Here is a 22,667-nt window from a genome sequence, read left to right on the forward strand (position 1 = left end):
GTGCCACCAAGTGGCACACAGAGCAACTGTTGGCGTCTGTGCCACCGGCACCTCCTTCTCCCCTCTCCACCCCTCTTCCTTCCACCTCTCCATCCTCTCTCCCCCTCTGCCCTTGAAATGGCGCCCACGAGCAGCGTTTAACCAGGCAGCTGTCCCTGGGGCTCTGGGATCACATCTGACTTAACTCCACGGTTCCTCCCTGCGCTAAATCAGGTCAATGAGCTTATTTGTGTCGAATAAATGAGCCCAGCCGACTGCTGAGCTGCTGCAAGACTATTTATCCCCGGCTTCCGAGCTGGCACTTAGCAGGCCGCAGGCAAAGCAAGGGCGGGCGTGCGTGTCGGGGACTGAGCCCTGAGAGCACCCCTGAATTCTGCCTGGTGCAGAACTCCCGGGAGAAACAGTCCAGCCCACAGGGAGAGCGAGCACTCGGACCCCAGCTCCAAGCAGTGCCCGCCAGAAGGCTCCACGGAGGTCCCATCACACTGCTGCACGCTTGTCAGAGCAGAGCTGGAGCTTTGGGGGAGCTCTTCCTCCGAAAGGTCATCCTTCCTCCACACCAGACACCGAGGAAGACGCCCCGCGCGTCTCTACCCAACCTCTTCACGTAGCTTCCCCTTCCTCTCTGCCTCTGGGGATTCCCTGCCCTGAAAGGCCTGTGGAGGGGGCCTGGGGCGGGCCCTCCCCCAGCCTTCTCTCAGCTCGCTAGTGGAAGTCCACCGGGCCAGGCTTTGTCCCTGGCAGGCTTGGTGCAGGTCCACGCCGGACGAGTCACCGCCTAGGACTTCCGTGTGCAGAACACAGAGCCTTCTTTCTCCGCCGCATGGGAAGAGCAGTCCTGTGCGCAACTACAAAAGGGCTTTCGCCTCTGACCTGGCTTTACCTCAGAGGCCGGATCACGCAGACAAAACCGTGCACTTTGCTGCTCTACAATTAGCCATAATTGTGTTAAATCCATCTGAGAAGGACTGCTTATTTTAAAATATTACCTACAGGATTCTTCGTGATTGGCATACTACCACAGAGTAACATGTTTATGTACAAAATGCAGGCAAAACTTACATAAAAAATGATACGGTTATCTTTGGGGCCTAGGAGTCTAATTTGGCACAATTTAATGTCAACGTAGTTTCCTACACTTTTAAGGTTTCTGCTTTGTAATCACAAAAGAAATGAAAGGAGAACCTTTTACTAAGGATCACTACCTGAGCCCTTCTTTGGAATTCCAAGGTGCTCTGGGAAACTCAGGGCAAGCACACCTGAGTGACTTAGCACCAGGCTCAGGTACAGCTGCACACATGGCTCTGGGCGGCCCTGCCAAAAGCAGCTGTTTTTATGATGGAAAACACAACAGCTGTTTTCACAGGTGCAGAGCAGCAATGCATGAGAAGTCGGTCCCACCAGAGAAGATGCAGTATCTATTTAACATCTGAGGAAGAGGCAGAAAGCGGTGAGCCCCAGTTGAAATCGACGGCGGGGGGGAAAGGGGGAAGCCCTGGATTCAGGAGAACGGGCCTCAGATGGCTGGTCCGCTGGCCCTGTGAGGACCAGAGCCCAGGACCCAGCAGCTGGGAGGCACAAGTTCTGGTCTTGCTCTCACAAGTGGCAGCATCACTGGCTGGTCCCAAACATCAGAATTTCCTTCCTGCAAGATAACGTAGCTATCGCCTTCGTTTCACCAATGAGGAAAGCAAAGCCGAAAGAGGTTACTTTACTCCCGGTCACTGATGCCTGTGCGCTTGCTGATGTAACTGGGCGGCGAGCCACATACCCCATACGGCTGGTGTTCTACTTACACACGCCCGCACCCTTAGTTAACAGTGGGTGTGCCCAACATGGTCTTCACATGAGCCAGTGCAACCTTTTCTTACTTAGACAACGTCAGTTTGGATTTTGTGACAACCCCGATGCAAGCTGACCAGGGCCTGCCTGCTCCAGTGTGCATAAAAAAGTCAACAAATTGGGGCACTTGGGTGGCTCAGCCAGTTGAGCATCCAACTTCGGCTCAGGTCATGATCTCACGGTTCATGAGTTCGAGCCCCCCATCGGGGTTGCTGCTGTCAGCCCGTCACAGCCTAGAGCCTGCTTCGGATCCTCTGGCCTCCTCTCCCCACCCTTCCCCAACTTGCCCTCTCCCAGAAATAAATATTAAAAAAAAAAAAAAAAAGTAAACGAATTAAAGAAGTCCAAAGCCAAAGGAACTATTCATCTTCTCAAAAGCATTTGTTTCTTTATTATAATATTAAAGGCTGGCCTTTCACTTTTAAATGTTTTTTTTTTAAATGTTTTATTTATTTCTAGGAGAGAGAGAGAGACAGCGTGAGCAGGGGAGGGTCAGAGAGAGAGGGAGTCACAGACTGAAACAGGCTCCAGGCTCTGAGCTGGCAGTCAGCACAGAGCCCGACGCGGGGCTCGAACCCACGAACCGCGAGATCATGACCCAAGCGAAAGTCGGACGCTTAACCAACTACGCCACCCGGGCGCCCCTGGCCTTTCACTTTTAGAAAGTGCGGCAGTTCAGCTCTTTCATCGGACACAGTCAGGTTGATCACACAAAGTAACTGACGAGGTCCCCTGGGACAAGTCCTCAGCGTCCCGCCAGCTGACTCCTCCCGGCGCCTGCTAAAGCCAACTGGTCAAGGAACCTGGCCGAGGCGCGACTGTGCAGCAACGGAGAGACCAGCACCCACACTGCTCGCACGCCCTGACGATAAACTCTGCAAGACAAATCCACACAGAAGGGCCTGGAAGGCCACGCGCCACGTGGTCAGGAAAGCTCTCGTGTAGGAAAGAACTCTCATGATCCCCTGGTTTTCCCTCTTTTAAAAAAAATCATTACTCTCTACTTGTGCAGCACGTTTTAATAGCAGAATGACTACACAGAATGTGTGGCGGCATCTCCGGTCTCGCTCAAACACCCGCCCCATCACTCTCCATAAGGAGCTGAGGGGGGGAAGGGGGCAGAGGATAAATCTGTCATGGGGGGCGGGGGCTGTCTGTGAACCTGCAGGTCACTCCACAGCGAAGCGTGTGCTCTGGGGTCACAGTAGTGTGCTGAGGACATCACGGCAGAGTAATAATGCTGCTGGGGAGGTGCGCCAGGCCAGGAGAGGGAAGCAGCAGGTCCCCAGGGACCCAGGGTAATGTAATCAGCAGCACTCAGCTCGGCTGAAAGCAAGGGCAGGGAAATAATAAAGTCGGCTCCCAGCTCCTGGCAGCTTCTCTGTTCAACCTAACGGGGAAACGTGTCCTGAGGGGAGGGCCTCCACCTAGGCCCCCGGCTGACATCTGGAGCCAGGTCACTGTGCCGTGGGGGCCACTCCTGGGCGTGCTAGGATGTTTAGCAGCATCCCTGACCTCTGCCCACTAGATGCACCACCCTCCCCAGTTTTGACAAAAGTCTCCAGACCTTGTCAAAGGTCCCTTTGGGGATAAAAGTGCCCCCCACAACATAGCTGTCCGAGGTCAACTGGAAAAGGTAACCTTCATTTAAAAATGCTAAGATAATGAGAGAAAAGTTGGGGCACCTGGGGGGCTCAGTTACATGTCCGACTTCGGCTCAGGTCATGATCACAGAGTCCATGGGTTTGAGTCCCACATCCGGCTCTGTGCTGACAGCTTGGAGCCTGGAGCCTGTTTCTGATTCTGTGTCTCCCTTTCTCTCTGCCACTCCCCCATTCTCTCTCTCTCTCTGTCTCTCTCTCTCTCTCTCAAGAATAAATATTAACACTTTTTTTTAAATGCTAAGAAAAAGAGAAAAGTTGGCCAAGGTCAGGGACAGTTCACCATATTAGAAGAACTAATGGCCAATTAGTACATGGAAGAGTTAATGTCAGTAGCAATTAAATAAATACTAATTAGAGCACAGACATCCATCAGCAGAGCTGAAGGATAACCTGGGGTTCTCAGGGACACAACAAAAAAGATACTCCTGCAATTTTTAGGTGAGAGCAAAAAATGGTGAAAACAGTTATCAGATGAATATACAAATATGCGTGTAAAAGCACTATTATCAATGCATTGTTTGTAGCAGCAAAAAAAAGTTAATAAGCTAAGTGTCCTCAGCAGGTTAATAACATTATTGTAATCCATGAAATTGACACCATGTGGTCGTTAAAATTATTATAGGCCTATATGTAATATAGAAAGATGTCCATTACAGGATGGTTTTCAAGAGGAAAACAGGCGCTTGCTTCTGCCTGAAAAGTCATGAGAAAAGAAAAAATACTGGGCTGATCTCTGGGTTGTGGGATTTTAGGTTATTACTATTTACATCTTTATGTATTCCAGAAGTAGCTGAAATTCTTCATCGTGAGCAAGAGTTCTTTTAAAATTAGTAATAAATATGACACCGAGTATTCTGTAATTGCCACCTGAGGGGAGGCCCACGGACCCCTGCGTTGTGATTCCTAACGGATGATGTTGGACTCTGTGCGGAGCACTGGGCCCCCCTCCCGCTGACACCCCACATGGCTGATTCTACTTTGCGCTGAAGGGCCTGGGCCTCGGGGGAGGAGACTGCCCAAAGCCCGCGGTCAGCAAGCAGTCACTAACCGCGGGACAGAGTTCTCTCCCGCCCGCGAGGGAGCCACCCCACCACACAAGCAACCTCTCTGCACATTTACAATTTACCTGCAAATCCCAGCCACGGGAAAGGCCTCGCTCAGGGATTGGCAGGTGGTGCTGCCTGTGCCCAGTTCCTCTGAAGCCACACCAACTGAGGCACCTCCTGGGGGCCCGCAGTCTGCCCTGGGGAGCATGCGGACAGCTGGCGTCTCTGCTATAAAACCCTACCCCCGCTTTCCAAGGGGTGCCGAGCTCACCCTGACACCAGCCCCACTGCTGGATCCAGGGCCGCTGCGAGCGCCAGGCCCAGCGGAGGCGGCCCACCCCTCCTCCGTCCCCGACCGCCTCGGCCCCACTCTGCTGTTTCTCTCCCTGGTGGGATACGCCTTTGCGCTCCAGCAACAAGCAAGGCAATTAACATTCAGAACCAGGGGAAATGCTTTAAATTGTCCTCTTACCTTTCCCCGCAAGCACTCAGTAGTAATTTTTTTTTAACTAAAGGTATCTTTGTCTCTTCTTTCACGTTTCCCTAAAATCCCAGCATACATCATGCGCTTTGCTAAACTTCGGGCATGCACAACTAAGGTGAGATCCCTAATTCTAGAAACCCTCAGTCAAGGAAACAAGAAACAAACCACAGAGTGCAGAGTGGGGAGGGGCTCTGGACTGGGAGGCCGGGGAGGCCGATGTTCCAGGTCCTTCAAGGGCTTCATTATGTAGTCTGCAGCGTGGGGAGTTCCCAAACCGTGAACGTATGTTAAACAAACAAACAAAAAAACATATTCCAGGGCCAAATGAAAATGACCTTTGAATTACTGACCCAATTTGGCCTCTGAGACCCCCTTTCCTCTCTTTGGGCCTGGACACCTGAAATTTATACACTCTCGGGGCAGGGGGATGATCATGGAGAAGTCGGCAGAGGAGCCGGCGAGAGGTGACAGCTGACCTGAAGCCAGAGATGAAGTTCCCGTTCCGGTTCTGTGGTTAAATCTCAGTGGGGACTTGGGGAAGTCACTTAACCTGTTTCCTTAGCTATGGGATGGGAATGAATACAAGAGAGCCTAACTCTCTCACACAGCTGTAGGTACCGTTGTGAAAACGCAGAACGTGCTTGTCAGTAATTCAAGTATGAAGTAAAGAGGCACAGGCTGGTCTTCGCTACGAGCGGTTTTCACATTAAGTCTACGTTACATTGCTCACAAGTTCACATAAGCTCCAAGGAGAGACTGATACCAGTGACAACCCACGTGAGACAGACTCCCACACCAGACTGAGGTACCAAAAAGAGTGAGATGCCGAAACATCCCAGACACGCACAGGTCTTTCGCAAAGTCTGATTTAGCACCATGAACGCACAAAGAATCCACAAAGTCCAATGCAGATTAAATAGATTTTCTGGTGGAAAAACACATTAAAGAACAATTGCCAGACTGTTCGCCCCTTAGAAAGCTTATTTAGGGGGACAAACCACTTTGGGAAGATAAGTCTAAGAAGTAACGGAAGGAAGTTAAGGGAAACTTTAACTGCTACACACTGCAGGAACATACTGGAAGGCAAACATGGTCCAGTGAAAAGGCCCTGCTGGAAAAAATATATACATATCGGAAGTGGATTGTAGAACTAGTGCCCTGCTTCAAGGACAACTTGAACAACCAAAAAATGAAGAACACCTTGCCCAAGTGAGTGTCTCCAGGAAAGATCTGTGCGTTAACGTCTGCTGAGAGCAAAGAGCTGTACTACTTGAGGGGCAGGATGTCTTTGATCTGAGGTCCAAAGATCACAGACCTCGAGCCTGAGAGGTTCAGTGTCACACTAGAAACCTGGGGGGGGGTTGCCTCGAGCGTGTGGGCTGCAACTGCATGTCCAGCGTTCATGGACACGTCCCACTGAGGGGAGGAGTAACTCTCTCACAGAACCTTGATAGAAACCTGGGTTTTCTTCTTCTTTGCAAATCACAAGTGAAGGTCCAAATCTGTTCTGTGTTCCGAAGCTGAAAGCAGGAAGGTGACTCTCCCAGCCAGTCTCTCTGCTGGATGTGTCTCCACCTGGGAATCCCTTTAGTACCAGGTCCCCATGACTGAAGAGGCGCCCACGTACTGTGGCTGAGCGGAGCACGGTCACGTCCACAGTGGCGTAGGAAAGGAGAACAGAATCATCCCGAGCAGCAAGTCAGAACTTCTGGCTGTAACCGTGCTCACGCACAGCTATGCACGCACATTCGAATACCACTACGAAAACACCTGAGGGTACCTGGTGCCCCGGCCGGGAAGACAGTACAGAGAGCTGGAATGGAACAGTACCTTTGAGTTATTGACAGTTTTACATGTCAGGATACAGTGTTCAGAGCCCACTCCGGAAGATGCTGTTAAAAGAAAACTAAAAATAACTACCTTGAGAGAACATGCATGTTCAGAGAGGCCAACATCTTACCTGGGAGAAGGGATGACTTAGCTCACGAAACTCAAGAACACAAGAAAACAAGATCAACAATAATTTCCTTGAATATATTCGACTATCAAGGCAAGGCATCCTCTGCTATAAAACACCATCATCTTCCCACCACCCCAAAGAAACGCAATAAATAACTTTACAGTGAAGGGCTCCGCAAGGCTACAGCGGTAGAGGTGTCCCCAGGTGCCCACACCGCCACAAGCTGGCCTTTAGTCTGTTCCTGAACGTGGCTCACTGGCGTTTCCAAGCTGTTTTACGGAACAGTTTCACGGGGTGAAGCCCAGTGGAGAGTGAGGCCAAAGAGTACAACACAGGAAGTGGTCAAAGCCAAGGTCAAAGCATGAAGACCCTCTTCTTCCAAGCGGACTAGAGAGCACTGGAGCGTGGCTTCGGGCCACAGGTTCTTCGGTGGTGCCTGGTCGCCCTTGCGTCGTCTCCCATGGCTGTCACGCAGGGAAGAGCTCAGGAGGGCTCTCTCCGTAGCAATACTTGGCTATGGGGTCCCTATAGGTGTTCTCGTGCTGCACGCTCTGTTGGCAGAAGGGAAGACAAGAGCGCCATGAGAGAGAGCACAGTCTCACGTTTCTCCCTCACGGAGCAGTGGAGGCCGGAGCAGGACCGCGGGCAGTCACCCCCTGCAGGCACCTGGAGCAGGTCATCTCCAAATGCCACCAAAAGGCTCCAAGGCACTTGTTTGAAACAAAGGTGGACGCTCAACACAGAACGCCAACAAAGAGCATGGAAATGGGTAGAACTTCTCTATATGACTGTTCCTTTTTGTCAGCAGTGAGGTTTTTTTGCGGTTTCAGGTTTTTTTGTTTTATTTAAAAAAAATTTTTTTTTAACATTTATTTATTTTTGAGAGACAGAGAGAAACAGATCATGAGCAGGGGAGGGGCAGAGAGAGGGACACCCAGAATCAGAAGCAGGCTCCAGGCTCTGAGCTGTCAGCACAGAGCCCAATGTGGGGCTCGAACCCATGAACTGTGAGATCATGACCTGAGCCGAAGTCAGACACTCAACCAACTGAGCCACCTAGGCACCCCTGTTTTGTTTTGTTTGTTTGTTTTAAAGCAGCTTAGCTATGACCTGGGCAATTCAAGACAACCATTTTTTGGCAAATGATTTTAAGTTAGAGTAAGATCCAGTGGGTGCTTTGCTCTTGACTTCTGTGCTCCAAAGAAATGCAGGTCCTGGTCCTGGACCCTGCAGAGACGAAGGAGATGCCACCTCACATCGCTTTCGTGAAGATTTATGTACCTTGAGGTCTGGCACATGAGGCCAACCCCACAAAAGCCTCATCTGGCTGAGCAAATGGAAAGTGTGACTTAACACAGCCCATCATCTCTGATGGCTAATTTTGCAGCGATTTGTTCTCATCCAAGCAACTTGAGTTTTTAGCTAGTCTGGAGTTCATTAATTAGCCCGAGGCCAATGCTTAACACCTAAATTATAAGTATTATTCCAATTTATAGACATGCAGCAAATCTCTTTTTTGGGACACTACAATCAACTGGCCACTGGGAACTCTCCCTTTACAATAAAAGACAGAAAGGTTAGCATCTTCCCTTAAGACTGGAAATAGTGTCTGAGTTTTATCAGTTAAGGAAAGAAAATATTCCGCCTTTTCTACCATTTCTCAGAATGAGAGAGAATCTGAATCAAAATGAGTCATGTGTTCAACCTTCCTCCACACTTCCTTTAAAGCCCATTCAAGCAGAAAGCTCTTCCAGCAAAACAAGACCATCAGGAATTTCTTCGTGATTCTAAATGCTCATTATAATCCCTGAAATAGTTACCCCGTGATTGTGAATGCTCTAAGAGCAGAGCTGGACAAAGCAGCATAAAAATCAAAGGCAGTCTACAGGAATCTGCCGAGGGCACATGAGTCGCAGAGAAGGACAGACAAGTCCGCTGTCTCCGACGAAGCCAGTACAGTCTTGGAGACAGCAGAGAGAAGCCAGGAGAAGCGTGCTTGCACCACTCACACATCTGGTGACCTTGCGACCAGAGCCCCGACAACACCCACCACGAAAGCTGAGCGCCGAGGCTGTGGCGCGGCGCAAGGGCGAGACGCGCACACACATGCAGCGACGGGTGCGGCGCCCAAGGAGCAAAGCGTCTACTGACAGCACGCTGGTGAGTGCTGACAGCTCGACACCCACAGATTTACTTGTGTAGTTTTAAAGGCCCACCTGCCCCACCCCCCTGAATCCTAAAATAAACCACAACACTGTCGCAGAACAAACTACTGCTTGCTCTGAACAAGTGCTTGCTAGAAAGCCTTAGTCACATTTCAAAGGCGCGGGGGCGAGAACTGCTCTCAGGACCCGGGCTGCGAGGGCTCCGCCCACACCCCAACGTAATTTTAAGCTTCCCCTGGAAGTGCAGACATGCCCATCAGATAGGGGAGATGCAAGCCGATTATACCTTGTTTTAATATAAATATTTGACTTCCCTAACGTGCACAACCTCATGCCGACTTCCTAAATACCGTCACTCCACCGAACAGAGCTAGACACCGCGTCGCTTAAATCTCTTCTCCACTGCCACTCCACCAAGAGGCCCGAAGCGCATATTTTCGAGTCTTCTTCTAAACCCTGACTCCTGCTCGCCCGTCCCCCAGCTGGAGAGATCACCGCTTCTGACCTGGGACGAGGTTCTGCACTTGGCCAGACACAACTCAAAGTGATCTTCGACGGCCATGAAGAGGTTCTGGAATGCCACGGCTGCCCGGCTGAGGAAGCGCTCCAGGAGAAGTTGCTATGGAAACAAAAGTTAGCACCTGTAATACATTCCGGACTCAGCAGCACAAGGTAACCTTGGCTATTTCTCCTAAACTAAGAGACTGCTGATGGGGGGTGGGGGATAGGGGTGGGGCGCAGAGGGAGAGAGCAAGCTCAAACGAACCAGAAGCCTGCTACCCTATACTGTTAGGCATCTGACGAGCGACCCTGCACAAGTAACAGAACCACCTCCTTGCACCGTCACCATTCTTCACAGCAGCAATTTCTGATGTCTACAAAGTTCCCTCCTCAGCTCTTTTTGTTTTTTTAACGTTTATTTGAGTGAGAGAGTGAGTGAGAGAGTGAGTGAGAGAGAGAGAGAGAGAGTGAGAACGAGCGCGCTCGAACACGCACCCACGAGGAAGGGGCAGAGAGAGGGAGAGAGAGAATCCCAAGCAGGCTCCGCAACTGTCAGCCCAGAGCCCACTGCGGGGCTCCGTCCCATGATCCGGGAGATCAGGACCTGAGCTGAGGTCACGAGTTGGATGCTTCAGCAGCTGGGCCACCCAGGAGCCCCTCCCAGTTCTATCTTCGAAACGATGTCACGTGGAGACTCCCTGGCTCCAGAGGAAGGCACAGAAGGGCGGCGTGGGCCGGAGAGGCCCCATACCTTGCTGGGCTGCAGGCAGCAGGACACGCAGTACTCGTAAGCGCCGCAGCAGCCATTGGGCAGGCAGCCGTCGCAGCGGTACTGCTGCGCGCCGGGGACGTGGACGTTACAACAGCCGTTCACCAGCAAGTCCTTCCTTTCACAGATGTATCCTGGAAGTCAGAGACCCACCTGAGCACAAGCCGGCAGTTCTCCCCCCTCCCTAGTGGGGTGAGCACGAAGCGGCAAGAAGCCCGGAGACAGAATGTGTGGGCTCCGGAGCACCCCAAGCGCCAAAGAGCCAGGATGAGACACAAGGCGGTCGGCGCTTTCTACGTGCAGCTGTTTACAGGCAGCACGGGCTCCCGTGTCGGAAGCAGGCTACACGTTCCAACCTTCCTAAAATGACCTTTCGGTCTGCTGCCACGTGCTTGATTTCATCACTGTGTCAAGTCCCACCTAACCAATGTAAGCCACTCTTTCACCTGTGACTAAAGACAAATGGCAAGGTTTTTTGAAAAGAAAGAAAAGAGAAAAAAACGAAGGCATTCATTCCTGAAAGTCAGAGCCGCCTGGATTAAAAAACCAACCAACCCTCCCCCCACCCACTCTTTACAAATATCTTTTAAATGGTTGGCATTTATTTAGTAGTTTGGAAGATTTTTTTTTTTTAAAGTAGTCCCACTTAATCTTCATAAATTGATTTAGGCCGTTTTTAAGTATCCAGGCCAGGGATTCAACTACCCCTCAGCATTAGGGAAGGCCAATTCTCTACCACCCAAGGGAGAAACATCCTAACGCCCTCCACTCCTCATAAATCCCTTCATCTGTACACACGCCCTCCGACCCAGTCAAATCCACATTCAACTTGAAGGAAAATCTCCCTGAAAAAACTAATTTATTGTTCAGAGCTGCTAAACAGACATGTCCCTACAACGTTCTGGGAGTGGGACAGAAAAATGTAAGAATAAGTACACGAGGGACACCACATGGCCCTTGGGAAACTCCCAGGCGTGTGCACCAGCCCCCAGGTGCCCCCAGGTGCGGAGCAGCTGTCGCCAGCATCATTCCATTCCAAATGCCCCAGCTTTTTAATCCTCGGAGAATGAGACTCGGTGCAGTATAAGGTTGTTTTCAGAAACTGCTCTGGATAACAAAGTCTGTGCAGAGGCAGAAGGCACTGGTAAAAGAACAACGGAAGAGACTCGGAGGACCCTCACTTAACACCTAGAAAACCGGAACCTGGAAAGAACCAGACCCCAGTTACCTACGAACTGCGAACCTTTTGTTGTTGTTTTTTGACTATACCATTCTGTCTTCTAAAAATTAAAAGAAACAGACTCGAATGTCATGGTAAATGAGATTCTTAACTATTACTCATTTTCTTCACAGGGATTTATAAACAAACAAACAAAAGTCCAAACAGGCCAACACGTTTCACAAAATTCTGCCCCGAATGATAAGCACACTGCAACCTTCTCACCTCTGTGTCAGAAAGACGTAAAACATAATGTAACCTCGCCTCCATTTGTGACAAACACCTTTCTGCCCTTTTCTCTGTCCCGTACTGTAAAGCGTCAGCCCCACAGGGTGCCCTCCGCGCCCAGCGCTAGCCGCAGGTGCTTAGCCTTGAGACCCAGGGCCTCCTGACTTCTGGTGAAATAAAGCTCCTCAAGATTTCTCCCTTTGCATCGTAAATCTATTCATGCAAATGTCACTTCCAACAAGGAGTCCGGTAAGATCACAACCTCAGAGTATGTTGCTATTGACTGAGAAATGAACTCCTAACCTTGGAAAAGCTTGCCATTCTAACTGGTTGTCTTATTTAATAACTGTTAGCCTGGAAATATTTGCGGTGGCACCTGCCTGCTGAAAGACATAAATTCCTCCAGGTTTTATTTGTAGCTGTTTATTGCTTCTCACAGCTATTGTATCCGACAATACAAACCATGGCTCCTGTTTTTTTATTGACTGATTCTTGGAACTTTTTACTTAAGAATTCTGAGAGTCTTTGTCTCACGTGAATTAATCAGAGGAAAATTATTCGTTTGTTAGCTACAACAAAAATGGCGTCACTCATAACCTGATGTTAACTAGCAGACCCAGGGCGTTAAGACTTCGTGTTTTGCACTGGGTGTCATACCAACAAAACAGTCTCTAAGAGAAAAGACTGGACTCTGCATTCAGTCCTGCCAGGGTCTCCCGCAGGCTGGCCGTATCAGCCTATGGAAGTAAACTGCCTTGGCCAAACTTTGTTTAAAAAACAAAACACAAAAAGAGGCTATTTGCAGTACTCTCTGCCTTCTCAGTGTGATCGTAAAGGTACTGGCGCTGGCAGCACTGCCGGACTGTCAGTGTGTTTGTGCAGACCTGTCCAGTCCCCCTCCGTAGGTGCCTCGTGTTCCTCTGAGCCCTGCCTTCTATTCCAAATCATCTCATCTGCTCTGATGCCTTGGAGATCTTTTTAGAAAAGTTTTATTTAGTTTTTATTTTGCTGGGAATGCACGGCCGTTGTCACTTGAAAGGCCGCGCGCGTGCATTTTGGTCGGTCAGTGTGCACAGAGGAGCATTCTAATTCAAGGTTGCCCGGGTCAATTTCAGTACTGCCGTAGTCACAACCTACTTGTGCTCAGGTTCTTTGAAACAGAGCAAAACTTACTCTTGCAAACAGACCAACCACATCATCTCCAAACCACCAGCTGGAAAAAAACAAAAACCCTGTGAAACTAGCAGGGAGCTCTGAAAACCTGTCTGTGGATAGTGGACCTGAAGGGAAAGGGTTACTTTTTGGTGTGATAACGGTATCCTGATCACGGTTTGTACGAGAGTCCTTGCCCTTGTGGGCAAGTTCCTTAGCCCCTTGGTGCCTGGGTTGTCATCTATAAAGCGACAAGAGCAATGCCTACACATCCCAGGACTGTTGCAAACATCAGAGGAGATATTCAAGACAGGTTGTAGCCCAGGGCCCAGCTCATCTAACGCAGGCTGTGCATTCACGAGAGGCCCTCAGTGGGAAGGCTGGGCTAGCCTCCGCGTGGGGCGGCCTCGAGCGGCTAAGCCACCCACCTCAATGGCACAGGAATCACCTTCCTTACAGACTACAGGAGGCAAGGAAACTGTGGGAGAAAGCCCCCAGACAGACAGGCTGCCGTTTTCACCATAAGAGTAACACACGTGGAATATGTTTATAATTCGTGTGACAGCACCCAGCCAGTCAACAAGCACATTTCCTAAGTGCCAGAACCGTGTGGAGTATGCAGATGACCAAGGAGGAGCGCTGGTTACCGGGTTGAGGTCGCCACTTGGGGAGAAGGCTACACTGGCAAGATGCAAATGTCCTGGGGCCAGGACAAGACTGGCAGGAAGCAGCCCAGGGGCCGGTGCTAAAACCCCCAGGCACCAGGAGCTTCGGAGACAGAATTAGCTCCTGACAGTGAGGGGATCGTGAGTGGTGAGCAGGTGCAAGACACAGGGAGGTGAGGAACTCTGGGAAAGAGCAGGAAGGGGCGAGGCTACCCCGGGCCCATCGCTGGCTGCAGAGAGGACGGGGCCAGGCCTACCTAGCTCGTCTGTGATGAGGTGCTTCCCTTGAATGGAGTTCCGGCACTGGCTGCCCGGCCGACTGCTGTTGCCCAGGTGAAACTGCACTTTCCACGGAATGGGCTGGTCGTGGTCTTGAACCTGGAGGAGATTCCGATCCCTCACTGCCCTCTCCTCCTACAGAGACCACAAACAGAAAGGTTCGAGTACCGTTTCTTGCATTCTGCCAATTCTTCGCAGACACTACAGTAACAGGGCAGAAACAATATTAAAAAGCTCACACGACAGGAATCATCACCCCCATCCCCCACACGAGCAAGTCTGAGCCAAAGTCGTAACATACAATGCAAAGTAAACCTGCAGGAAAAGAAATAAGGCTATGCTTCAAAACTGGTATAATTACATTAATGGCCCTTGGATTACATGCACATTGTAAACACGGATGAAAGTGTTAATTCGATGCAAAACTTTGGAGGGAAAAAGTTTTAAATTCATTTTTCCGATGGCAAATCATTTAACGTATCTTTTTATATCAAAACAAACACACAAAATGTAAAATTTGAACACACTTTCAAAATAGAAGAAGACACGTCACAAAATTCTGCAATGGTCATTTCAGACAATACCTGGGCTCATCTGGAGCACAAGGCCACTTCCATTACGAGTACTTCAGGGGTAAACTCAGGGGACACGGAAGTGGGAGGCTGGTTTTAGGGGCAAGAAGAAGCATGTGACCTTGCAAATTTCTCCCATGAAAAGGCAGAGAGTATGCAACCCTTACAATATACCTTTGTTTACATGAGACACCCCTGCCAGCCAGCCCGGTACCCACCCGTGCACAGGGACACACCCCTCTAGAGGCGAGCACCCGCACCTTGTCTCCTAGCCTCCAGGCTGCAGCCGAGCTTTCAAGGCCGCTTCTCCTATCCTATGACAGACACTAAGGGGAAGGCGCCTGAGCACCAGAAGATGAGCCAAGCGTGAGACGGCCATCTTCCGAACCCTTTAACCTGCTGCTGGAAAACAAAACAATTATACAAGACTCCCTCACAAAGGCTCTTTATGTAAACATTCTACCTTTTAAATAGAATTCTGTGGCTTTTACCATTAAGAATGATCTGTCACATGTCACCAGCAAAAGGGACTAACCTTGAAAATTTGATGGCAAAGAATATATAAACAATGAAGCAGATCATTATAATTACTGAGATTTCTTTAGGAAAGCAATCTGGAAAAAGCTATTAATATTTAAAATATACATACCTACAGGGACACCTGGGTGGCTCAGTCGATTAAGTGTCTAACTTCAGCTCAGATCATGGTCTCACAGCTTGTGAGTTCCAGCCCCACATTGGGCTCTGTGCTGACAGCTCAGAACCTGGAGCCTGCTTCGAAGTCTGTGTGTCCCATTCTCTCTGTCCCTCCCCAACACACGAGCGAGCAAGCGAACGCGCACACATGCTCTCTCTCTCTCAAAAATAAACATTAAAAATTTTTTAAAAATCATACACATCCACATATACTTCTTTGGCACAACAAGCACATTTTTGAGCCTATAGAAAGTACCACTGTGTAAGGATGCCCCAGGATGCTTATGACTACAGCACTGTTTACGTGGCAGGAAAAACCTAGAAACCCAACAGTGAAATGACTGAAAAACACTGGTATAGCTATGGCCATTACAAAAAAATGCAGATGTGAATATGTATTTATCTAGACTAAGTTCTTAAATCTGAACTTGCACATTAAATTATGCAGGGACCTTAAAACAAATTCTGATTCCTGAGCCCAACTTCAGACTGAGTAAAAATCTCTGTGAATGGGACCTGGGAATCAGTATTGTTCAACCACCCAGCTGTTTTTAATACAGAAGAGCACTGTGTGTACACCATTGGATACCCACAATATATTAAGTGAAACCAGCAAGTCACAAAAGAATGTGCATATTATCACACACTATAACAATTATAAGAACACACACATAAAAATGTGTAAGAGCTGAGAAAGAAGTATGGAAAGATATGCTACAGACTATGGACAGGGAAGGGAAGGTGACTGTGAACACCTTTTATCATCTTTGGGATATCTTCACTTTAAAATAAAATGAAAGAAGCATAATTATCATTAATAAGAGAAGACACTGAGGGATCTAGATGAACTCTGTATTATCCTTCAATTTTTTTTAAATTTGTCATTGCTCCAAAATAAAAATTGTATTTTAAAAAAGCATGATTACCAACATTAAAGACAAAAATTGCCCACAATCCCATTGGCTAAACAAAGCTATATCAATTTTTATATATTAACTTTTAGCCTCTGACCCTGCTGTTTATACTACAAATGACAGTGCTTTGCATTCAACTCTTCTTGACATTAATTGGATGGTAAGCCATTCACATACCTACGTTATCTTGATAAAAACATTTTCAAGGCTATATAATAATAGATCATGTTGATGGGCCATAATTTAGTAAACACATCTCCTACAGAATAATATTTTTGTTATCAGAGGTAGCACTGCGGTAAAAAGTTATTTATTCTCTTCCATAACTTGTAGTAATAATTATCAAAACCAGTTAATGTATACAGTACCAAATAACTTCCCCAAAGTTATATACACCATTTGTAACATCACCCACATTTATATAACCGTGTTTACAATTTTACCACCACTGCACCAGTGCTGGTTTTGTTCTTTAATTTACTAAGCGTCAAACAGCTACACTTAGTGGCTAATTTCTATTCTGCCTCTCCCTTTTGTTTCATTTACAGGCAAAAATTGGCACCGGCAGAAACAGGATGGGTTATATAAAAACAACATCTGTACTCCTTGGTTGGTGCAGGAAGGGCTAAGTGCAGAAGCCTTGGGAATACAGGACAAATCACTTAGGTACATACGGCTTAACTACCTCTACATTTATGTTCCTCTGCTCTGCTGGGACCGTATCAGTTAACTACATACTCAAGCTATGTCCGAACGAAACGGAGCTTCAATTGCTGCCCTAGAAAACTTAATAGCCATAAGGACTAGTAAGTGGCTGGTCAAAGTACACTGGATCTCACAACAAGGTTAAAAGTACTCCTTACATTACTCTCAAACTATCCTGTTATTCTTCCGGAAAGAAAACAAGTGTTCACAGCCAAGTGCATCCCAGAAGGACCTCTTCCACATAACTACACTCCTAGTAAACAGGAAGGCAATTCTTCCAGTACTTAAACTTGTTCTCAAACATGAATATTCAAGACCTTGCCAAAAGGACCGGGTAAGAGTTGAACACTCAAAAACCAAACCAAAACAAAACCATACAAGAGATAGTTTAAGACACTGCAGCAAATGTAATGAATTAACATTTATCTTTCTGAGGGTCCAGTCTCACCAAGGGGGGGGTGGTGAAGGGGCACTGAAGGGATTCCTTTCATGGTTTCAACCCCCTACCAAACTGATCTACTCTACTAGGTTGTTTCAATTCTAGGCTTGTATACGTACACATGGGCACGCATCTGTGTGCGTGTATTTCCCCGCAAAGGGAACAAGTCCTTACAATGCACGAAGGATACAGAGACAAAGGCAGTCAGGCTCTCTATTCTCAAGGAGTCCCCAGAGCAGTCAATAAAGAAGTACACACAGAAATCAGTGCAATTAACCACAACAGTCGACCACACTGGGTACGCTAGGGGACAAAGAAAAGAGTGGAAACGAAAAGGAGCAAAACAAAGTAACAACTGAACTTTCTTCATAAATGGTAAGAAGTTACTGTGTTTTCACTACTAATATATGTTACTTAGCCTGGTTTAAGGAGTACTTCAAGAACTGTCCTATGTTTCAGAGGTTATAATGGTCAAATGAGACAAACGTCCCATGGTCACTGTTCTCCTCCTCTACCCTGTGCAGTACATGACAAACTTTCTGAAAAATATACCTATCTTGGTAATCGGCGACTAACAAAACAAAAACAGGTTAGCAACTCTCTTATGACGCAGGACAGTTCAGAAGTATCGAACTCACACTCTTCGTCTACTGCAACTTGCATACTTAATTACTTTAAAGCTAAAGATGTTAATTATTTTCAAAGAGTTATGCACACAGCCCTGAGACTTTCAGGACCAGCTCCACTTGAACATGAGGACATTTATTGACCGGGGCTGACCTCTAAGGACCCCACAGCTCAAATGCCCCACAGGGTCAGGCCCGCCTTGCCGCTCTATCACAACATCTTGTTTTTTTGTTTCCTTCATATCATAAACCTGAAACATTTCTGGTCATTTGCCATTTCTGCTCCCTTATTCCCTGGCAGAACACAGGCCCTCGGAGAAATAAGACCCTGTCTGCTTTGTGCTTCACTCCCCCCCCCCACCTCCATCACCTAGCAGACAGCACCTAGTGCACAGCTGGGGTTCAGTGAACATTTGTTAAATGCACCCAAGTCACTTGGCACCCAATCCTCTCCCCCCATGGCATCCCCACCATTGTCATTAATTTCGCCTGAGCTCCCATCTCTACAATTTAAACTTATCCCCCAAAGCATTAATTAACGTGAAAACCAAAGAAAAGAGGAATTCAAAGCAACAGAGGATAATCGGCTAGTCTCTGGGCAGACAGCAGCTGCACCTGCGCCGGGAGCGCAGAGTCTCTGAGGCAGAGCCCGGGACCACACCGAGCCTCACAATTCTTCGTGGCCCCCTCTCAATTCAGTGCCAGCACACGCGCCCGCTGCAGAGATTCAGTATGCCATGCCATGCCCGCCCCACAGGTGAGGACAGGGAGGAACCGGGCACACTGGCCTCAGGTCGCACGGAGGGCCAGGGCCGCAGCAGCGAGCAGCGCGGGTGCGGCAAACTCAAGGGCACTTAGGGCGCCATCAGCCGGAACAGGCTCCGAGGCCCCCTTCATATTCTCTATACGGAGAATCTCGATATGGTGGTCTATGAGGATCACGGCTATCGACATTTATCATACTGGAAATTAAAAAATAAGTTCTTAAATTACTTACTTAAATAAATTACCTATTCATTTAAAAATAACGAGCCTATTCTACGTCAACAGGTGTTGTTTTTTTTTTGTTTTGTTTTGTGTTAGCATTTATTGTTTTGAGAGACAGAGAATGAGCGGGGAAGGGGCAGAGAGAGAGGGAGACAGAATCCGAAACAGACTCTGCGCCATCAGCACAGAGCCCGATGTGGGGCTTGAACCAACAAACCATGAGATCGTGGCCTGAGCCGAAGTCGGACGCCCAACCAACTGAGCCACCCGGGCGACTCCGTCAACAGGTGTTTTTGTTTGTTTGTTTTTGAAAAAAACGCTCTTCCAAACAAAAAAGAAATTTGATAAGAAAATGCTTTTACATTTCTGCAAGTCCTCTTAACGTCTGGCTGAACGGACGATGCCTGGGTTGCCATCGCACCCCTGCAGTCAATCTGTTGCAATGTGTTGTCTGGTTTGGAGCAGATGAAGAGAATCTACCTCACGCAGATGTGTGGCTGGACACGGGCAGGGTATTTTATTGGCAGTTTCAAATAATCACAGATAATCTTCTTTGGTACTACATCAAAACTCGACAAGTGGAGTTTCTTAAAAGGACATTGCACGTGATGCAACCACTTTGGGAAACAGTTCGCAGCTCCTCAAGAAGGGAAACATGGAGTTACTGTGTGGCCCGTCAAGCCCACTCCTAGAAACGCACCTAAGAAAACCGAGAACGTATTTCCAAACAAGACGAGTATCTAAACTATGAATAACATTCCTTTGTATTCGGAACGGAACATTATTCACATATGAAAATGTAGCACCTAATGGATGCTACAACATAGATAAACCTTGAAAACGCTGGCTTCGAACTGAAAGAAGCCAGACACAGAAAAATACATGTTGTACAATTCCATTTACATGAAACGTCCAGAAGAGCAGATCCACAGATGTAGAAAGTTGACTAGTGTTTGCCAGGGGCTGATGGGCAGGGATAGAGAAAGGTGACCGCTGAAGTGTTCTTAGGCTGGGGTGGGGGGGTGGGGGGGGAGGAGCGAGGATCAGACCCTCAGAAATTTGCGAACAGTTTTAGGAGAATCACAATCATCCCCTTCCCAATCAATCATCGTCACAGATCACAGATTTTTTTTTTTTTTTTTTTTTTAAAAAAGACGCACTCTAATTTTAAAATAATATACTGGGCGCCCTGGAGGACCCAAAGGATGATTGTAGGGAAGGTCACAGAGAGTATCTGGGTCAAGAAATGAAGGGAAGGTCACAGAGAGTATCTGGGTCAAGAAATGAAAAATTAGCTGCAGAAGGAAGGGAAAGACATCCAAATTAAAAAGACGCACAACTCACTCATTTGTTCAACCCATATCTGAGTGCTCATTAAGTGCCTGGCAATTTTCTCAGGGGTAACATTTTATGAGCAACACAGTCAAGGTCCCTGTTCTCAAGAAAACTACCTTCTTGGGGCGCCTGAGTGGCTCAGTCGGTTGAGCGTCCGACTTCGGCTCAGGTCATGATCTCACGGTTCCTGGGTTCCTGTCTGTGCTGACAGCTTGCTCAGAGCCTGGAGCCTGTTTCAGATTCTGTGTCTCCTTCTCTCTCTGACCCTCCCCCGCTCCAGCTCTGTCTCCCTCTGTCTCTCAAAAAAATAAATAAATGTAAAAAAAAAAAAACACTACCTTCTAGAAGGAAGAGAGAGGGAAGACAGATAAGTAAAGGAACAAGAAATGTTCAGTTAGTGATTCCTACTACAAAGAAAATAAAGCAAATCTATGGGGAAGGAACTGTAATTTAAATTGTGTCACCTGGTATGGCCTGAGACAGTCTGGCCTGAAATGACAAAATAAACAAACAAACCCTGATTATGCACTGACCCTGGAATGGAGTCTGGAGTTTTACCTGAGTGCAACAGAAAGCCAAAGAAGAATCATACCCAAGAGAGTGCTGTGATTTCCCCCCCTCCCCCCCAGATTATCAACCCTATCACTGCTGGGTAGAGAAAGACCGTCAGACAAGACAGGAAGCAGACACCTGCTAGTGAGCTACTGCACTAGCTGCACAGTCCAGACAAGAGACGAAGGTAGCCTGACCTAGGGTGGCACCAGTGACCATCGTGAGAAAGGAACAGAATCAGGACACACTGTGGAGGCAAAGGCAATATTTTGGATGTGGGGAGTGAGGGGAAAAAGGGAAGTATTTGTGGTTTGACGACCTGGTGAAGAGTAATGCACTTCCTGAGCCTGGGAAGGCTGGAGAGGAAGTGTCGGTGGTGGAGAATCAATAGTTCTGTTTTGGCCAAGGATGAGAAGCCTCTGACACGTTCCAGACGATGTCAGGTAGGCAGGCGGATAGAAGAATTGAGGGTTTCTGGACAGGTCTAGGCAAAAGTTACAAAATGGGGTATCAAGAGCATACAGCTGGTGTTTAAACAATGGGTCAGATAGAGAGAAAGGCAGGGATCTGAGTCCAATCACTATCACACTCAGTGGTCATCAGACAGAGAAGGAAGAGCATGTGACCACGATAAGGTATCTGTGAGGTCGCAGAAAACACGAGTCCCTGAAACATGTAGTTCAGGCATGTCACCAACACATCCCGGTCAAGGTAAGCGGCTCACAGCATTCAGTCTCTCTGTTTGCCTAAGGTGGGGTACAGTTCTCTACCTCCGCTTTACGCACCAATCCCATTTAACTAAGGTGACCACACAGTTCCTTTATTTTCCATTCGTTAATATACTTACGAACTTGACCCTCGGGAATCAAAAAGGGAGCTTTTATTAATAATAACTACATCAGAGAAACGACATAAACCAGAATGCCCCTGATCCACTCTGAGGTATGCGCACCCGTTCTAAGACCCCAAACGCTCCATCCGGACTTCTACCAAACAAACTTCCAATTGCTTTGGCCGCATTTCTCACCCAAGCATCCTGCCTTTTCTCCCAGAAATTCTCACATGGGAAGAAAAACTAACGGGATGGGGTGGTAGAAAGAAAATTCCATCCGACCGAGTTATGCACGGAAGGGTACCTCCGTGGGTCCTGCTGAGTCTTGCCGGGTGGACCCCTGGGCCCTCAAAGTAAATGCAGGCCAGGCACGCAAGCTGTGGCCTCTCTGAGCCTCAGTTTCCCCCGCTGCAAAGTGGAGACACCCACCCTCCGCGACTGCCAGGAGAATGAAACCAGAAACGCACGCTCCCTCTAAGCCCCAGACCCCGCAGGTAAAAGGCACGCCGAGGGCAGGATGGGTGATAACCACCGCTGAGGGCCCACACACCTGGGTTCGAGTCTCACCTGTACCCCTGGCCTAGCAGCGCCTTCTCGCCCGCGCACCAACGAAACCAGCAGGTCCCTTCGTCCGTCCTCAGTCACAGCGCGCCGGACGCTCGGACGCACTGGCAGCGCGGCTGCAGAGGCGGTTCCCCCCAACCCAGGGAGAAACCAGGCGGCCGGGAGAGCAAAGGTGGGACGGCGGCGGGCAGCCACTGACCTGCTTGAAGGTGCTGCTGAGGAAGTAGACGAGCGAGAGCCCGAAGACCAGGGCGAGCACCCACCTCTTCCGGAGGAGCCGGCGCCACACCATAGCCGCCAGGTTCACCATGCCGACGCGGACGCGGGGCGCGGCGGCCGGGGCGCACAGCGGGGCAGGCCCGGGGCCCGGGCGGCATGGCCCCTATGCGACCGGCGGACCCATCAACCGCGGCGGGCGCCGGCCCCTCGGCGTCTGGCGCAGCCCGCTCCCGGCAGCCACCCCGCGTCGCC

General features: G+C 48.7%; 1 protein-coding gene across 3 annotated transcripts; it reads right to left on the reverse strand.

The window, feature by feature from the left end:
• Positions 1–5,715: 5,715 nt before the first annotated feature.
• SPRING1 (SREBF pathway regulator in golgi 1) lies at positions 5,716–22,656 on the reverse strand. 3 transcript variants are annotated; one of them, XR_005530866.1, is made up of 6 exons: positions 22,396–22,656; positions 13,953–14,109; positions 10,414–10,565; positions 9,667–9,780; positions 7,158–7,547; positions 5,716–6,928 (listed from the first exon to the last, which is right to left on the reverse strand). XR_005530866.1 is itself a non-coding variant. In XM_039246289.1 (5 exons), the coding sequence occupies exons 1-5, from the start codon at positions 22,504–22,506 to the stop codon at positions 7,464–7,466; spliced, it is 618 nt and encodes a 205-aa protein (XP_039102220.1). In that variant the 5' UTR covers positions 22,507–22,656; the 3' UTR covers positions 5,724–7,463. The 3 variants fall into 3 exon arrangements, 2 of the variants coding, with proteins under 2 accessions (XP_039102220.1, XP_039102327.1); XM_039246289.1 differs by having other exon boundaries at positions 5,724–7,547; XM_039246396.1 differs by lacking the exon at positions 13,953–14,109 and having other exon boundaries at positions 5,724–7,547.
• Positions 22,657–22,667: the final 11 nt, after the last annotated feature.

Source organism: Hyaena hyaena, unplaced genomic scaffold, assembly GCF_003009895.1.
Source record: "Hyaena hyaena isolate Hyena2069 unplaced genomic scaffold, ASM300989v1 scaffold_0, whole genome shotgun sequence".
NCBI lineage: Eukaryota > Metazoa > Chordata > Mammalia > Carnivora > Hyaenidae > Hyaena > Hyaena hyaena.